General features: G+C 40.9%; 1 protein-coding gene across 1 annotated transcript in view; it reads left to right on the top strand.

Annotated features, from left to right (window-relative positions):
- The window catches only part of KALRN (kalirin RhoGEF kinase), a 709,132-nt gene that overhangs the window by 585,897 nt on the left and 103,916 nt on the right, over nt 1-19,319 (top strand). Inside the window, 2 exon segments of the mRNA XM_078146745.1 lie at nt 10,575-10,694; nt 18,145-18,363. Of these exon segments, the coding sequence (XP_078002871.1) occupies nt 10,575-10,694; nt 18,145-18,363 (339 nt within the window).

The raw sequence follows: 19,319 nt of genomic DNA on the forward strand, positions 1-19,319 counted from the left end.
TTGGGTGTATATCATGTATATACGTGTGTATGTATACATACATGATAAAAGCTAGAATGTAAGCAGGGCAAAAGAGGGGTCTGGACAAAATGGTGCAAGAAAATTTCACAAGGAAGAGATCACTTTTGCTAAGGAAAATCTAAGAATGAAAGAATTTGGAAGTAGAATGGACCTTAAAGAAGGTCTAGCATGAGCCCTCTTATTTTATAGATAAAGACTTGAAAGTGACTTACCCAGAGTGACCCAGGTAGTAAATATCAAAGCCATTATGGAGGAGCTGGCCCCTGATGAAGGCCTGGAAGGAAGAGGGATTTCAGCAGGAAGTAAAGAGAATGGCCCATGTGACTCTAAAGAAAGGGGCAGGGAATGACAGAAGACCCAACACACAGAGCCTGTGAATAAGAATCGCTCACACTTGAATGATGATTCATAATCTAAGAGTTACTTTGCTTGAAACAATGCTGAGATAGGGAGTGAAAACATCAATATCACCATTTTACAGATGTTGAGATGAAGATTCAGAGAATTGAACTAACATTCTTGTTTTATTTTTTATTTTTTGTTTTTGGCAATTGGGGTTAAGTGACTTGCACAGGGTCACACAGCTAGAAAGTGTCGAGTGTTTGGTCTGACGTCATATTTGAACTCAGGTCCTCCTGACTTCAGGACCTATGCTCTATCCACTGCGCCACCTAGCTGCCCCTGAACTAACACACTCGTGGGCTACTATATACATACAGTGCTGCAAGCAGGAATAGAATCCAAGTCTTTCCACTCCTAATACACTAACTTTTTCAGAGCACCCCTCTGCTTTTCCAATGAAGAGGAATCTTGAGCAATGAGACTGGAAAGGTAGAATAGGGCCAGGTTGAGGAAGGGTGGGTGGGTGGACTGAGGCATAAATGTCCCCAGGCATCAGGAACCCTGTAGGCATTTGATCAGGGGAGTGGAACATGAAGGGATTATTTTGGCCTCTGTGTGAAGGATGTATTGGAGAAGAAGAGAGTAAAGCAGGGAGATCTATAGTAATTAGTAGCTAACATTTATATGGCACTTTAAAGTCTGCAAAGAATTTTACTTATGTTCTTTTATGCTCACAGCAACCCTGGGAGGTAGGTGCTATTGTTATCTGTGATTTACAGGTGGCAAACAGAGATTAAGTGACATGCCCAGGGTCATATAGCTAAATGTTTGAGGCAGAATTGGAATTCGGGTCTTCCTGAGTCCAGGTGCACTGGTCTATCTATGTATCACCTACCTGCTACCAATTGGGAAGCTATCACAATAATCCGAGCAAGAAGTTTCTGAGGACCTGGACAACAATGAATGAAACAGAGGAATGGATATAAGAGCTATGGAGGCAAAAGGCATCGAACTTGGCAATTGGTTAGATATGGTATAATTGTTGGAGGAGCTAAGAATTAAAGATGTCTCTGAGGTTTGGGACCTAGATGAGTTGGGTAAATGAAAAAAGGTAGGTTGGGGGGGGGATGATTTTAGTTTAGAACATGTTGAATTTGAGTGGCTAGTGGAGCATTCAGTTGAAAATGTCCAACACATAGCTGGAAATGGAGTTCAAGGAAGAGATCCAGACTAGAGTTACAGAGATGAGAGGCACTCACACGGAGTGACGGAGCCATGGGTGTAAAGGAGATCATCAAAGAAGAGGGTGTAAACAAGTAAGAATAGTGCTGAGTCTTGGAGGCCTCTGCAAAAAGATTACAGTTATCCCTTCCACATTGCAGCGGTCAACCCCCTCCCCTCACCCTCCATGATCTGGAAAATCCGCATAAAATTTTTCGGCCCTCCCTTCGCACCAGAGAAGAAGTCTGATTTTTTTTTTCTCTTTTCGGCATGTTTACAATACCTTCTTATAACATAAGTATTTGGCCATAGGCTCTGTGTCGTCTGATGGCCTTTGCGTGTCATCTGCCCCTTCTGCAAAACTCCCCCCAAAATTCCCATTTAATTTCTTGTGCCAGCCTGCAATATATCAAAACCACAATTGGTAAAGTTGTGATGTGGAAGGGATAACTATGTATATTCATAAATATATTTATATACATATGTATATATAGACATATATATGTGTATACACACACATACATATGTATATGGGAGGGGGCTAATTCTCCTGTTAGACTAGAAGCTCTTTGAGGGCAAGACTTCCAGGGGTGGGGAGCCTGTGGCCCTCTAGGTCCTCAAGTGCAGCCCTTTGACTGGATCCAAACTTCACAGAATAAATCCCTTGGGGTTTGGGATCCCACCTCTGATAGGCCATACTTACCTTGGCAATATGGTATATAAAAATTGGTGGGTAGAACTAGATGGCCCCTAAGTTCCCTTCTAACGCTATGTCTATGATCCTATGATCTCTAACCCACTTCACACATTGGTAGGGTAGGAGAAAAATAAACCAGAGAAAGAAAGGTCAGAGAGGTAGGAGGAGAAGTAGAAAAGACAAGTGTCATAGAAGCCAAAATGTGGGATTGTCAACGGTAGCAATTCCTTTAAAGTAGTCCAGTAGAACAGAAACAAAATAGGATTACGATTTTTTCCCAAAATTCTTACAGAAATTTATTGAAAGTTAAACAGAGAAGAAATAAAATGGAAATGTGAGAAATGGGTCTTAGTGGGCCGTGTTTACAACTGTTCAGGAAACTCACAAAGGTCTGCGCTAAAAACCACTACCATTTGTAATGACTGGAGAGTAAGCACCACTATGTCCCAGCCCAGGAATTAATTTTCCCTGTCAGGACAGAGTTCTTTACTTAGGTGACGGGCTTACCCCAGTTACAGAGAAGGGGTTGGTATTTCATGGAAGTTGGTGAAGCTAGAAATATTGATCTAGAAGCAGTTGACATATAGGCCGAGAGAGCTAATTAAGAAGTCAGTATTGATCAATGGGACTAAGTTTAATACTTATGCCTAAGTCTCTCTCTCTCTCTCTCTCTCTCTCTCTCTCTCTCTCTCTCTCTCTCTCTCTCTCTCTCTCTCTCTCTCTCTCTCTCTCTCTCCTCTCTCTCTCTCTCTCTCTCTCTCTCTCTCTCTCTCTCTCCCTCTCTCTCCCTCTTTCTCTTTCTCTCTCTCTCTCTCTCTCTCTCGCTCTCTCTCTCTCTCTTCTCTCTCTCTCTCGCTCTCTCTCTCTCTCTCTCTCTCTCTCTCTCGCTCTCTCTCTCTCTCTCTCTCTCTCTCGCTCTCTCTCTCCTCTCTCTCTCTCTCTCTCTCTCTCTCTCCCTCTCTCTCCCCCTCTCCTTTCTCTTTCTCTCTCTCTCTCTCTCTCTCTCTCTCTCTCTCTCTCTCTCTCTCTCTCTCTCTCTCTCTCTCCCTCTCTCTCCCCCTCTCCTTTCTCTTTCTCTCTCTGTCTCTGTCTCTCTTCCTCTCTCTTTTCTTCTCTCTCTTTCTCGCTCTCTCTCTGTCTCTCACTCTCCCCCCCATCCCGTCTCTCTCTCTTTCTCTCAACTTACTATCATAAAAAAAATTCCCCCAATTAAAACTTGTTAAAATGAGAAGGGAGAGAGATAGGATGAACAGTAATCATGTATATCTGTGTGTGTGTATGTGTGTGTGTGTGTGTGTGTGTGTGTGTGTGTGTGTGTGTGTGTGTGTGTTTTAACTGTACTGGTACATCTTGGAGCTAACCTTTTTTCCCATGAATAACATTATTTTAGAATTATATTATAGAGGAACTTTGTACAGTGAGTTTTGGTAACTTACAGGGATATTTTTGTTGATGTTGATTTACTTGCTCTAGACATGTGATTTCATCCATATAAGGAACTCCCGCTGAGTAAAAATTCTTCCCACTGATATAGACTGGTAACCTCTCTGTGACTTAGTGTTGTTCAGTCATGTCAGTTGTGTCTGACTCCTCATGAATCCATTTCGGGTTTTCTTGGCAGAGATACTGGAGTGGTTTACCATTTCCTTCTCCAGCTCATTTTACAGATGAGGAAACTGAGGCAAACAGGGTTAAGTGACTTGTCCAGGGTCATACAACTAGAAAGTGTCTGGGGTTGGATTTGAACTCACGAAGATGAGTCTTCTGACTTCAGACTTGGCACACTATCCACTATACCACATAGCTTGCCTAGGAAAAGTAAACCATTCTAATTACCTCCCAGCACCCAACCTATTTTTTGATCTCTCTGCCAAGGATCCTCACTGAAGTAGAGGTGTTCTCCCACACCTGTAGCAGGTTCTTCTGGCAGATGTGCCTGAAGCTATATGAATGGGTAGAAGAATATCAATTGAGTTCCTATGCACTTGAGTGGAAGGTTAAAAAGTGAGGGAGAAATAACTCATTGTATTTGTAAGATGATGAGCTAGCTTTCAATTGCACTGCAGACTAAAGGCCAGCTGAATGCTGGACTGGTAGGTGTCATCAGGAAGGTCATCAGAAACAGTGGGAATGTTATCCCAATTTGGTTACAAAACCCATGTGACGTCAGCACCAGGCATATACTGTGAGTCTTTCTACTTATTACGTGTCATGAAAAGCATAACAACTGGAGAAGGTCCAGAGATGGGATGCTAAGATTAAAAAAAGAGGTCTTTTCAGTCAGAAAAAAGGTCAAAGCTAAGTATAAAATTGCAAAGGAGAGAGAAAGTGAACATGGATTTGCTCATCAGATCCTAAAATACTGAAGGCAGCCTAGTACAGCCCAAAGAGCACAGAATTTGGAGTCTGAGAGACCCAGGTTCAAATTCTGCATCTACCATTTATTACCTGTCAAGTCAACAAGCATTTATTAAGAATCTGCTATGTGCCAGGCATTATGCTGAGCACCAAGGATACAAAGAAAGGCAAAAGACAATCCCTGTGGTCAGGGAGCTCACAGTCTAATGGGGGAGACAATATGCAAACAACTACATACAAACAAGATACAGAGAAGATAAATTGGAGAAGGTGGCTCTAGCGTTAATGGGGACTAGGAAGCCTTCTTTCAGACGATGGCATGAAATTTGAATGAGGCTAGAAAACATAGGAGGCAGAGTTGAGGAAGGAGAATATTTTAGGCATGGAGGATGGCCAGTGAAAGGGCATTGAGTCAGGAAGAATGCTATAATTTTTTGTGGAACAGCAGTATGTGGAGGGAAATAAAGGTATAAAAAGACTGGAGTGGGAGGAAAGGTCCAGGTTATAAAAGGCTTTAAAAGCCAAACAGGGGGGCAGCTAGGTGGTGCAGTGGATAAAGCACTGGCCCTGGAGTCAGGAGAACCTGAGTTCAAATCCAGCCTCAGACCAAACACTTGACACTTACTAGTTGTGTGACCCGTGGCAAGTAACTTAACCCCAATTGCCTTAAAAAAAAAAAGCCAAACAGAAGGCTTTTATTTGATCCTAGAAGTAAAAGAGAGTTGCTAGAGTTTGTTAAATGGAAGTAGGAGGGTAACATGATCAGATCTGAGTTTTAAGATTGCCTTGGCAGCCAGTGGAGAGCCTGGAGAGGGGAGATACTTGAGACTGAACAGCAGGCTATTACAACAGTCCAGGTGTGAGATGATACAGGTCTGCACAAAGATGGCGCAGTGTCAGAAGATTCACATATGTGAATGAGAGAAGTTCTGACAGCAAATTGGATATGAGGGGTAAGAGAGAATGAGGAGTCAAGGAGGACACCGAAGTTGGAAGTTTGGGTAATGAGGAGGATAATAATGATATGGAAGTTCCCTTGACAATTATAGGCAAGCTTGAAAGAAAGGAGGCTGCAGAGAAGTCAATAAGAACACGGATCCAGAAAAAATGATTAGATTTGGCAAGTAAAGATAAGTGATTAAGTGTGACCTTAGACAAATGACTTAACCTTACTAGGCCTTCCATTCCTAATCCCTAAATGGAGGGGATTTGGTTACCAGGTGATGTAGTGGATACAGGGCCCAGCTGGGAGTCAGGAAAACCCTTTTTCCTGAGTTCAAATCTGGCCTCAGACACATACTAGCTGTGTGACCTTGGGCAAGTCACTTTTGCCTCAGTTTCCTCATCTGTAAAATGAGTTGGAGAAGAAAGTGGCAAACGCTCCAGTATCTCTGCCAAGGGTACCCCAAATGCGGTCACAAAATCAGACATGACTTAACAATGTGCCAGCTTCTGTGCTTAGCTCTGGAGATAAAATACCACACACCCCTACCCCACAGACACAAAAACAGTTCTTGCCCTCAAGGAGTTTATATTCTAATGAAGGAGGCAACAAATCCATAAATAAGGACATACAAATCAAATCCAAAGTAGGTGGAAGGTAACCCTAGCTTTACTGGAGCTCTAAATCAATGATCCAGAAACTAAAAGAGGGGTATCCCAGCAAGTTCCCTGTCTCAGCAGCCACCATCTGAGGGTTTAGGTATCTTCTGTGGCCGCAGACATAGGAATCTACTCCTTCTCCTAGTAGTTTAATAGCAGTGTTTCACTTGTGCTGAAGCTGAATCCCCAGTCCTCTCCCCCCACCTCCCAGCAAAGAAAGGAAGGAGGTCATTCTCATATCTGTACTTTAGGGTCACCTCCAGGCATTATAATTGCACAGCCTTCAATTTGGGTTGTTTTGCTTTTGTTCTTGTGGTCATTGTATTTTGTTTTCCTGGTTTTGCTTACTAGACTCAATATCCAATCATAAAAATACAGCATAGGATTCACAAGGGTACCAACTCTTCACAAACAAACGGTTCTAGGTGTGTTGAGTACCACATGCATGCACGAGACAGTGTGATTCTTAGAAATCACCTGGCTTAAGTTCCTTCTCTCCAGTCATCTCTGCCTGGGCCTGGGCCAGTTCCACCCTTGGGGTCTTTTAGAAGTCTATTTTCTCTTTCTAGTTCCATATGTTTCTATACTTGGGTCCACCTTAGTTTTCCCTGAGACCCTTTGTTGGCTAATTGAGGCATCAGCAGGTCTTTTCTGGTTCTCTAGTTTCTACTTCTGGCTTCAATAAACCTATACTCCTAGAGACTTGATTCCTAGACAGAGCCAGAATTAGGAACAGATAACCAATGTTTTGCCCTTGGACATCAAAATATGGATGGTACAAAAAAATTAATGTACATACTACAACAACAGCAAAGCCACTAGAGCAACCAAGTCTCTCTTCTACTCACTGGAATTTATCTCAATTTTAAAAAAAATATTGACATCTTTTGTTTGCACCTGTGTTTTCTCATATCACTTATATTTCCCAAGGATTTTGGATTTGAGGTGATTCCTCCCTCCTCCACCTTCCAGAGAACCATCCCTTGTAGCAAACAATTTTTAAAAATGAGAAAAAAGCAGTTCAGCAAAATTAGCCAATATATCAACCATGACATTCCACATCATGTTTAGTCGCCACAGTCAGTCTCCCTACTCTGACCCTGACCCCCAGCCTCTACAAAGAAAGGAGGGAGTCGCATTCTCATATCTCTTCTTGGGTCCAAGTCTGGTCATTATAATTTCATAGCCTTCAGTTTTGATTGTTTTGTTTTTGTTCTTTCCATTTTTGTTTTTGTAGTCATTGTGTGTTATTTTCATGGTTCTACTTACTATACTCTGTACCAGTTCATAAAAACAAAACTTCCCATACTTCTCTGTATTTACCATATTCATTGCTTTTTTAGAAGAAAGTAATATTCTATTAGATTTGTGTACCATATTTTACTCAGGCCTTCCCCAATTGATAGGCATCTCTCTGGTTACTTTTTTATGATTTTCAGAACATAAGAGGGTCAGATCCGACAGTTTAACAGGCTGATTCCATCTATGAATTCTTATTATTCAGTCTTTTGAGTCATGTCCGACTCTTTGTGACCCAATTTTTAGGGGGTTTTCTTGGCAAAGATATTGGAGTGGTTTGTCATTTTCTTCTCCATCTCATTTTTCAGATGAGGAAACCAAGGCAAACAAGGTTATGTGACTTGCCCAGGGTCATACAACTAGTAAATGTCTGAGGCCAGATCTGAGCTCAGGTCTTCCTGACTCCAAGCCCAGCACTCCATCCACTGTACCTATGAGTTACAAAGTTGATTTGAGGAAACAACTGCACTGCTTGACCAGAGTGCCTTTCACACCATGGTTAATGCTGGTTATTGCTTCTGTATCCCGACAACGGAGCACAGAGCCTGGTGTTACTAAATACCTGTTGAGTGATGGACTGATTGGTTTGTTGATTACTCCAGGTCCCCGCATTGCAGGCTCTTCGACTCAGCTAGACTCATAATTCTCTTCCGATCCTCAGTGTGTGAAGGAATATTTTTTTTTCTAATTGTCACCTACTCCTGATTGGACATCTATGCCCCTTTTTATTTGGGGAGAGGCTGGGAGGCTTGTTAGTCAAGCTGAGGTTTGGAGCCATGAAGTCTCTGCTAGAAGGGAAAAGTAGTATTTCTTGCTTACTCATTGCTTACTATTAACCACTGTCTCTAGTCATCATATATAAAGGAATCTAACCCACAGAGACAGTTAGCAACATCATGATCCTACCATGTGGTTACAGGCCCATGCAACGGGGAGGCTTTAGTGAGACAGTTTATCCCTTTAAGTATGAAAGAAACAGAATCTTAGAGCTAAGGACCTTGACAAGGGGTGGGGAACCTGTGGCCTGGTCCTTGGGTGCAGCCTTTTGACCAAGTCCAAGTTTTATAGAACAAATCCCTTTACTAAGAAGATTTTATTCTGTGAAGTTTGGATCCAGTCAAAGGGCCACACTTGAAGACCTAGGGGGCCACATGTGGCCTCGAGGCCACAGGTTCCCCACCCCTGACTTTTGAGATAATAGCGTGCAACTCTCCCATTGTATAGATAAGGAAACTAAGGTCCAAAGAAACCAAGTGACTTGCGCAGGGTAACACAGGTAGGAAGTGTCTGAGGCAGGATTCAAACCCAGATCTTCTTGACTCTGAATCCATTTCTCTATCCATTACAGCATGCTACTTCCTGAATCCCTTAGTTCCTTAATGAGAGCAGATGAAAAATGGGAACAAACAAGGATATGGGATGATGTTGTAGGCGATGTAGGGATTTAGGTCTGTTTCTCTCATTCTACCATCCCATATCCTTTTAAATAATTTTTTTAAACAGAGTTAAAAAATGTATTCTTGTTGGGACCAATGATCTGCCTCTAAATGGAAAAGCTGATAAATGGAGACAATCCCATATGGTGGCATCGAACCCTCCAGCTTCTCCAAGAAGCCACCCCCAAGGGCTTAGCTGTCTTACCCAGACTTCCTTGGGTTCTGCCTTTTACAACTAATTTCCTCTGCTCAGACTATCCCAGTGAGGCATCTGGAGAGAATATTCCTTGAAGGTGCATGAATGAATCAGTAGACTAAGCAATGTGTAGTCCAGCCTGTTGGGCAGCACATGTATATTTCCAGATCTTCAATGACCAATCACGTTTCCCAAAGAGATGCAGCTGTAAAGGCAGGTGTCTCATCTGTGAATTTAGCATGCTGTTAAACATGTGTGCATGCCCCCCACACTTGTATAGACCATTTCAAGGTAATTAGACACTGCCGGCCAGCTTTAGGAGGGTACAGTAATGATCCTGAGGACTTTACACACGCAGTCTGAGGTTTTATGTTCTGGAACTAATGGCATCTTATCCCACTTTCTGCCATATCAATCGGAGTAACACCTCCATCCTAATTGGATGGCTTCAGTGGGATTGGAGTAACATCGCATCTAAGTAGCACTTCACAGTTTATGGACTTCTTTCCTCCCAACAGCTTCACAGGTGAGTAGTGGAAGAATTAGCCTCCTTTCAAAGATGAGGACATGGAGACTCAGATTACATGACTTCCTTTTGGTCATATGGCAAGCACACTAATCAGCCATGCTGATGATGCCCACACACAATGTAGTATTGGTCATTTTATCTGTCCTTAGAGAGAATTTGAGGCATATGAGCATTATTGTTTGTCTGAGAGAGAAAGGTGACTTCTAGTCCTACACCTTAAAAAGATGAAAGGGAGAAAAGTCCCTATGGACAAACAAAAGGGGCTGCAACGCACTATACTTCTGCAGTCTCCAGTTGCTCCTCTATTCCTCACACCCTGCTCCTCCTACAGGGCCAGGACAGTAATGGATGGATTTTATTTCAACATAATATTAAGAATGAAGATTCATGAATTGAACATTTATTGAATATTTATTATTTGTAAGGCACTGTGCTAGGGATTACAAAGAGGAATAAGGCATGGCCCTTGCCCTCAATGAGCTTACAGTCTACTAGGGGAGATCCAACATTTTCAACTTGATGCAAGGCAGAATATATCATAAGAAAGGTAGAAATAAAGTACCATAAGATTTCAGAGAAAAGAGAGAAAACTTCCAGTTGGGGTGACTTGGGTAAGGTTTTGTGAAGGAAATGAAATCTGAGCTGAGTTTTGAAGGATAGCATTTTAACAGGCAGAAATGAAAGGGCATCTGAGTTATTCCATATTTCTTCTATGATCATAGAGAATGAAGAAATTAGATACTTAATAAATATTTCTGAAATGAATGAATGAAAATGCCCAGACTGTGTGTGGCTGAAGTAATTGCCAAGACAACTGCCTTAATGGGAATCTGTAACAGGTTCATAAAATATGTGCTTATCCTGTCTTGCCAGGTCCTGGGCTGGATACGCAATGGGGAATCGATGCTGAATGCCAGTTTGGTCAATGCCAGCTCTTTGTCAGAAGCTGAGCAGCTTCAGCGGGAGCATGAACAGTTCCAACTAGCCATCGAGGTAACACTCATATCCATGCTTCAGTGTCCTATCTTTTGTCCATTACTGGGCTTCTTGTTAGATAAGAGTTCCCTGAGGTTTGGGGTGGTTTCTTAAAAAAAAAAACATATAAGTGAAACACACTGGGGTTTATATCTTCCCAACATATAAGAACTGATAAAGCAAATTCAAATGCTTTAAGAAAACCTTAAGAGGGAAGATCCAGGCTTATAGCTATACTAAAGTTCTTTCACATTGAGAAATGATACATCTTTTAAACTGCAGGTCCCCTAGTTCATTGTGGGGAATGGAGGCCTATAGAAATGCCCAACCTCTCTGGTATATTTCCAACTATTAACTGCATGAATAAGAGAAATAGGCTTTGAAATATAAAGCTAAAATGTGTGGAGCCACTGCCAATTGAAGATTAATCAGAAAGAAAGATTCAGCATTTCGGAAGTTATAATGCACATCATTAGGAAAATTGGATGAAATTCTTGAAACATCTGAGTTACACTAATGTTCCCACAATATGTTTCTAGTAATGTAAGATAGTTCTCTATTTCCCCTAATAGGGAACTGGAAGTGGGTAGAACTTTTAGTCATTGAGATGGGCTAGCATTGGTACAAGTTGTACACCCAGATTGCTTCAGTTCCTTTCAGAATAGGGACAGAATTACAATTCCAGGAATGTGCTATTAATGACAGAAGGTCACCAAACTAGATTTTGGGAGAGAAAGACTTTTAAATAAACTAACTTTATCCATAAAAATCTAGTACAAATTAATTCTAATGTGGGTTAATGACTTAAATAATGCTTGAAATTGTGTCTCCTCATCCATCCCATGGAGACTTGAGTTGATTGCTTTGGAAAGAAGGGGGAGAGCAAGGACGAATAAGAAGCGAGGCATAAGGGCTATATTTAAATAAAGTCATAATTCAGTACAAATGAGAGAGAAGAAAGAGAAAAAACATGTACAGATTCTTCTTACTAATGACAGAGTGTTGAACTCAACCTCTTTTGGAATATGTAGGAAATGTGGGTCTTATCTGCCTCTAGAAAGTGACTGCCAGTCGAAATCCCTCATGAGTCTTAGCCAATGAGTAGGGAAATAGCATAATGGCTAAATTCTATATTCTGTAGCTTTCTTGGTAGCTGTATTCGATAATAATATTGGCAATTCTGGGTCACCACAGCACAGATACTCTATGCCCTTCTCTGATTACACAGCTGCTCATCACTGCTAGGTTTTTATGCATGTACTTTTGTCAAAAATCATACCTTGATATTCACAGAAAATGACCTATTTTACAATGTGGCAGTCTATTCTTCAAGGGAGATTACTGGAGTAGATTTAAAGTATGGATATTGAAGGAATGTTGAAAAGTCTTAGGGGAGCAGGCAGAGACTGTTCCCAGGATGGGCAGCCAATACTGTTCAGTTGTAAGGACCAGCACACCGACTTCAGGCTTATTCTCCCCATGCCCATCTACATGCGTCCCTTTGAACCAAGTTCTCTATCACGGGAGAAAAAAATGTAACTGCTCAAAATTCAAGCTATGTGAAGGGGAGTTTAAAGAGTGTGGTATGGTTTAACCCACTTTGATGGTTGCATTTGGGGAATTTGCCATGACTGCTAATAGATGATTCAGTTTGACTGCTAGGGTTGCCAGAGAGAAGCCAGATATCTCACAAGGGAGTTACAATTTCATTCACTGCCTATGCTCATGAGAGCCCGAATTGGTACCTTGGCTTAGCCTGGGACTGCTAGAGCAGCTCCCCATAGCCCACCACCGAGGGGAGTCAGAAGTTTACTAAACAAGTCTTGCTGATTCTGTTTCTATCCAAGGTGCCCCTTCTGATGTATCTTCAGAGAACCAAGCTCACCTGGGAGTTTTTCATAGACAGCTGAGTTTTTAAGCTCATTTTTATTTTAAATTCTTTAATGCATTTTTAAACATAAGCATTACCACATGAACAGTAGTTAAAGCAGCTGGATATTAAATCCAACTGATTTGCTTCAGATATTGTCTTCTGCATTCCTAGCAACTATCGTTTCTCCTGCTAATGAGTTTTTCAAAGCTCTATTATTCGGAAACATTCCTGGCCCCCATTAGAGGCTCACGGCTCAGATGATCAGGAATTATAAATAAATGCAATAAGACAGTGAAAAGTTGAGCAAGCCAGAAGATACGGAATGTGGGCCAGATTTTTTTTTTTTGGAAATTGAAAGAAGGGAACAGCTGCAATATCTAAATGATAATTAAATTAAGAAGTAAGAGCAGGACTAAGTTCAAGCAGATCCCCTGGCAGAGGGAAGGAAGTTCTCTGAAGCCATCTTTGTCAAGATTTCAGGGAGACTTCAGGCTTGCATTCCCTCCTAGATGAAGGTGCAGCAGGGCATCCTGATTTTATGCACAATGTCAGGCAATTGCTGGTTTCTCACATAAGATCATAGATTCGGAACTGGAAGGGAATTTTGGGCTCAGTCTCTACTACCCTCATTTTGCGGGTGAGAATATGGAGGTCCAGGGAGCACAAGATCTTATGGGAGTTAGAGGTAGAGTCAGGAGAAACATTTGCTGATGATATTGCCCATTATTATTATCCTTATTATCAGGAAGCACTTATTGGGTACATCCTATAGGTAGGGCACTGTACCAGGCCCTGGAAATAGAAGCAAATAAAAAAGATTCCTTACCTTAAGGGGCTTACTCTCCAGTTAGGGAAACATGAGACATGCACATAAAAAGATAAGTATCAATACAATATACAACGTAGCATGTACAATACAACAAATGAAGGGTACTAACAGTGGATGTTCTAGGAGCTCAGGGGAAGAAAGCAGCACCGAGAATTGGGCTCTTTGAGGACAACTTTATGGAAAATAGAAGACTCGAAGTAGACTTGAAAGGCAAATAGGCCGTAGACTAGTAGATAAAGGTGTAGAGGTGGAATTGTGTCTGGCTGGAAAGAGGGCTTATATAGGAGAGTAGAGAGAGATCGGAAAGATTAATAAATGGACTGAAATGCCAACAGTATTGAATTTGGAGTTTCAGGATATGGGTTCAAATTCCAATTGAATGCCTGTGTGACCTTGATTAATCTCATTGGACTCAGCTACATTGTCCATTAAATAAGATTAGGCAAGATTACCTATAAGGTCTCTACAGGCAATAAGGAAGCACTTGAGATTTTTGAGTGGAGGGTTGATGTAGGTGTTTTGGAAGATTAATCTGTCAAGGATATATAATATATACATACACACATACATATGTATATGTGTGTACATACATATGTATGTATGTATGTATGTATGTGTATATATACACATATACATACATGTATATATATATGTGTGTGTGTGTGTGTATATATATATGTATACACACACATATAGGATGAATTAAAAGGTAGAAGAAATAGAGGAAGGAAAGCCAGTGAAGAGACTACTGCAGTTATGAGTTGCTAAGGCCCTAAACAAGGATGAGAAGTAGAAATATGAAGGGAAGAACTCATGTGAAATATTGGAAAAGTATAATGAACGGGACTTGGTGACTGATTGAATAGTATCCCATTATTGGGGGGGAGAATAGTCTCTATTTATTTTAAATTAATTATATAACATCAAAAAGTAAAGAAGACTGAGGAACAGATGCCTGACTATTCAATGAGAAAAGAGGAACTGACTATTGAATTAGAAAAAACAAATCTAACTCTGTATATCCTATTCTTTATTAAAAAAAAAAGTTATAAAAATGCAGAGAAGTCTGACAGTAGTAAGAAGAGCATAATCCTGAGCCATTTTGAAGTCAAAAAAGAAAGATAAGAGGGCTCACTCAATCTTTAACGCGAAGTGGAAGCAAGTTCATTTTCTGAGAGTGAAAACCATGTGAGGCCTGGATTGGGACCTTGAGCAGAGAGGAGGAAAAAAACTGGAGCAGCTACTTTGGGACCCTAATCGAGAGGGAGAGGTTGAAGAGATTAATCAAAGGATTTCCAAACACCAGAGGCCCACGTGAAGATAGATAAGATGAAATTGTTTTGAATTCATAACAGAAGTCCTGTGACTTTGTTTGCATTGGGCAGCTTGGGAATGGAAGCAAAAACAGTGGATACTTGGTGTTATTCAAGGTTACTGATTGGGAATGGACATGAAAAGAACAGTGGAGAATCATTCTAGGACACCACAGCAGGGCAGCGAACTATGAGGCTTAGGCCAGATACAAAGGGACATCAATCAATCAATTAAAAAGTCTTTCTTATGTTCCTCTTATGTGTTGGGCCCTGTCCTAGATGCTGGGGATGTGATTAAAAACAACTACAATAATATGCTGTAAGGATTACAAAACAATTTACAAATATTATCTCATTTTATCCTCACAACGATTTTAGGAAAGAGGTACTATTACTATCCCCTTTTACAGAAGGGGATCCTGAGACACATAGAGATTAAGTGACTTGCCTAGGATCACGGAGGCAGGGTGGATTTGAACTGTTCTTCCTGATTTTGAGTCCAGCTCTCCATCCACTGCACCACTTAGCTGCCTCCTATAAAGAAGGAAATAATCCCTTATCACAAAGAGCTTCTATTTTAGTGAGGGAGACAGCAAGCACACATATAATTATATTAAGGGGTATAATATGGATGATGAGCCAGAAAAGGATAGTGAAGTCAGAAGGGACTACAACAATAAGGAGTTGAAAGACCATAGATTATGATGAAGGTGAAGAAAAGGTACAGCAGGTATGAGAGAACAGGAAAAGAGCAAGGTAAAAAGCTCTGCTCAGACGGCAGGTATTCTGAGTCGATTACAGTATGGGATATTCCTAGAGATGGCACTGAAGGTGAAGGTCACCGGCCGTACTACATGGGTACAGCTGTGTGAGGCCAGTCACTGTTTGCTGGGCTTCCTGTGCTCTAAAGAGTCAAACTATCCCTTCTCAAATGTGGAATTACCCAGTACTTTTAAGAACTAGCAGCTAAGTGCCTTTTGGATAGAGCACTGGACTTGGAGTCAGGAAGATCTGAGTTCAAATCTAGCCTCAGATACTACTACTATGTGACCTTGGGAAAGTCACTTAATTTCTGTCTGCCTCAATTTCCTCATCTTTAAAATGGGGGTAATAATAGCACCTCCCTCCTGTTGTAAGAATAAAATGAGATCTTTTTAAAGTATTTTGTAAGACTTAAAGGGCTACATACATGCTACTTATTATTAGAAAAAGGAGTGGGAATTTCTATAAGTCTATTAGTGTCTATAAGTTTATCAGTGTCAGAAACAATCAATCTCAGTTGTCCATCACCTATTTTACTATGTAACTGCAACAAGTCTTAAATGCTGGGTTGGTTTAACTAATCACTCAATAGTTTCTGGGTTCACCAGGCCGCCACTAACAGTTGGTGTATACCTCCTCAGAGAATGAAGACTAAATCTGATATAAAGTTAGCGTTCATAGTTTGCTTTGGTCCAGGGAGCATAATATAGTGAAGAAAGTGTTGTTTGTGGAGTCAGAGGATCTGGGTTCAAATTCTACCTCTGTTATTTATTACCTGCATATCCACAAGATCTACAGAATATAACTCATTTCTATAGTATTTTATGGTTTCCTCGGTTCTTTGCTTGTATTAACTTTACGAAGGAGGTAGCACAAATGCTATTCTACTCATTTTACAAATAAGGAATCTGAAGGATTTAGTAACTTGTCTCAAGGCATGTAGCTAGTAAGCATTAAGGCAGAATTTGAACCCAAGACTAGTGACTCTATGTCTAGTGTTCTTTCCCCTATACCTCAGTGCCTCTAATAACAACCTGAGCCAAACAATTTTAAGAAAATGAATTCATTGGGACAGCTAGGTGGCGCAGTGGATAGAGCACTGGCCCTGGAGTCAGGAGTTCAAATCTACCGTCAGGCACTTAATAGCTGTGTGACCTTGGCAAGTCATAACCCCATCACCTCTTCCTGCCCCCTCCCAAAAAAGAAGAAAATAAATTCATTGTGAAAGGCAAAGTCATGGAATGCATTTCGTTGGCAAATATAAGTGATTTATTAAAATGGGTCTGCTTCCTGGAATCATCCAAGCTACCGCTGTTCTCCATTAATGTGGGCAATAGGACACTGATGTTACTTGTTATCCTTTACCTTTTTAAATGTGTTAGAGAAATGGACATAAAGATCAAATTCCACAATAATGAATTGCACTAAACTAACCATTTTTTTTTAAATTCCTGGAATTAGAATTGAACTTTGCTTATAGTCAGTGGGTCATTGGTTAGAGTTTTTTGTTACATGAGATTTTTGTTGCCAAATCATGTGCTTTTTAAAACATCTAACCAAAACATTGAACTATGCCAATGACTTCCTTGGAAAAATAAAAAGATGGAAATTCTTTGGAATGGCATTTGAAGGGAGGGGAGAAGTTTACCCAGTGAATAACCCAGGGCAAAGGAGGCAGACAGGGAGATGGTGGAGGTACAGATTAACATACAACTTATTTACCTCTTTCTCAGAGGTGTGCTGGTAAATTGCTAACAACTAGCTCTCAAAAAAAATTGTACACATGGCACCTTTTAAGTTTAATTTGAACTACTAACATTTTTTCCATCACTTTCTTAAGTCTAGACAATCAACAAAATAATAAATCAAATCTTGATTTGTAACATTTGCCTATTTCCAAGGTATAAATACTCAGAGTAAAAATTTAGCAACTGGCTCTTGGAAGCTGAAATGAGCTGGTTCCAGCACACTCTGCTCTCCTTCCCATCCCAGTAAGCAAAACTCTTCTGAAACCTGTGATTGCATCATGCAAAAGAGCATGACAAAGAGATCAGGAGTCCAGGCCCTGGGATATTCATTCACATATTTGTATGTTGTAATTCAAGGAATGGGAGGGGGAGGGGCAAGAGGGGGAAATATGGTCCAGCAGAAAGAGCAATGTCTCTGTAATCAGAGAATCTGGGTTCAAATGTCATCTCTGTCTCTGACCATCTTGGTGTCTTTGGGCAATTCAATTAACTCCTAGAACCGTTCCTCATTTGTAAGATGAGGAGGGCGGACTCGTTTTGCCAATTCGTCATGATCCCATTTGGGGTTTTCTTGCCAAAGATACTGGAGTGGTTTGCCATTTCCTTCTCCAACTCGTTTTACAGGTGAGGAAACTGAGGCAAATAAAGTGAAGTGACTTGCCCAGAGTCACACAGCTAGGAAGTGTCTGAGGCCAGATTTGAACTCAGGGGTGGAATAGGAGGCCTCTAACTCCTTCCATCTCTAGATCTATGATTTTGTGAATGAATATTGTTTTTTTAGATGTCTGTAAGTAGTAGCAATAGTAGCAAATTATGAAGAAAAGAAGTCATTTAAAACTGTTTAACTTTTTCTGCATCTTCCTGCTCACACCTCACTCCACCCCTTTCCCATATTATACCTGGGTCATCCCCATGAACCTCTCTCTCCTCCCCTCATGCCCAGTCCCTCTTTCATGCAACTTCCTTGCAGAAGACACACCAGAGTGCCCTGCAGGTGCAGCAGAAGGCAGAGGTATTGCTCCAAGCTGGGCACTATGATGCCGATGCCATCCGGGAATGTGCCGAGAAGGTGGCGATGCACTGGCAGCAGCTGATGCTGAAGATGGAAGACAGGCTCAAGCTGGTCAATGCCTCTGTGGCCTTTTACAAAACATCTGAGCAGGTGAGTGGAGTTGGTACAACCCCTGTCCCTGAGGCAGGGACCCAAGTCCACAACTTGCCCCCATCAGTGGGACAGCATAGTGAGGTAGAGAGAGTGCTGGCCTGGCCCAGAAGACCAGGATTCAAAGCCCACCTCTGCCCCTTGTGACCCATGTGACCATAACCCTTATGATTTATGTTCTATAAAATGGAGAGGGTAGACAGATTGGATGATTTCCAAACTACCTTCCAAATATAAAAATGTTTACCCATTATTTTATTTTAAAACATTTTATTGTTGCTCTTTTTTTAATATTATTTGGCCAAATTTTCTGAACTCTCCTGTATAACAAAGAAAAAGATTTAGGCAACAAAAATACAGTCACCATGCCAAAGAGCATGTATGGTCACAATCCCCATCTCTGATCTTCCACCTCTCTGCCAAGAGGAGGGAGGTATGTCTCATCATCTGTTATCCAAGACTAAGATTGGTCAGTATAATTAATCAGAGTTTGGCCATCTTTCAGTGATGTTTTCATAGTTAGTGAAAATGCCAATGATATGATTTCATATTGCTTGTCTTCTTGGTGGGCGGGGGAGGGGCTGGAGGGAGGGAGAGAATTTGGAACTCAAACTTTCAGAAAAGAATGTTTAAAATAAATAAATAAATAATAGCTTTTTAAAAAGAAGTCCAAAAATTAAAAAAATTAAAATATAAGTGGACACCAGTCCAAAAAGAAGTCAGTGATAATTATCATCACCAATCATAATGTCATTATCCGATTTGTGCATATTGAGACAGCTAAATGGCATAGCCCATAGAGTATTGGACTTGGCATTAGGAAGCCTTCATTTCAAATCTGGCCCAAACACTAGCTAGCTGAGTGAACCTGGCTGACCAAATTATTGAACATCTCTCAACCTCCATTTCTTCATCTGAAAAATGGAGACAATAATAGCATCATCGACTTCACAGAG

The sequence above is a fragment of the Phascolarctos cinereus genome, unplaced genomic scaffold (assembly GCF_003287225.1).
Source record: "Phascolarctos cinereus isolate Bilbo 61053 unplaced genomic scaffold, phaCin_HiC Scaffold_726;HRSCAF=1367, whole genome shotgun sequence".
Classification (NCBI taxonomy): Eukaryota; Metazoa; Chordata; class Mammalia; order Diprotodontia; family Phascolarctidae; genus Phascolarctos; species Phascolarctos cinereus.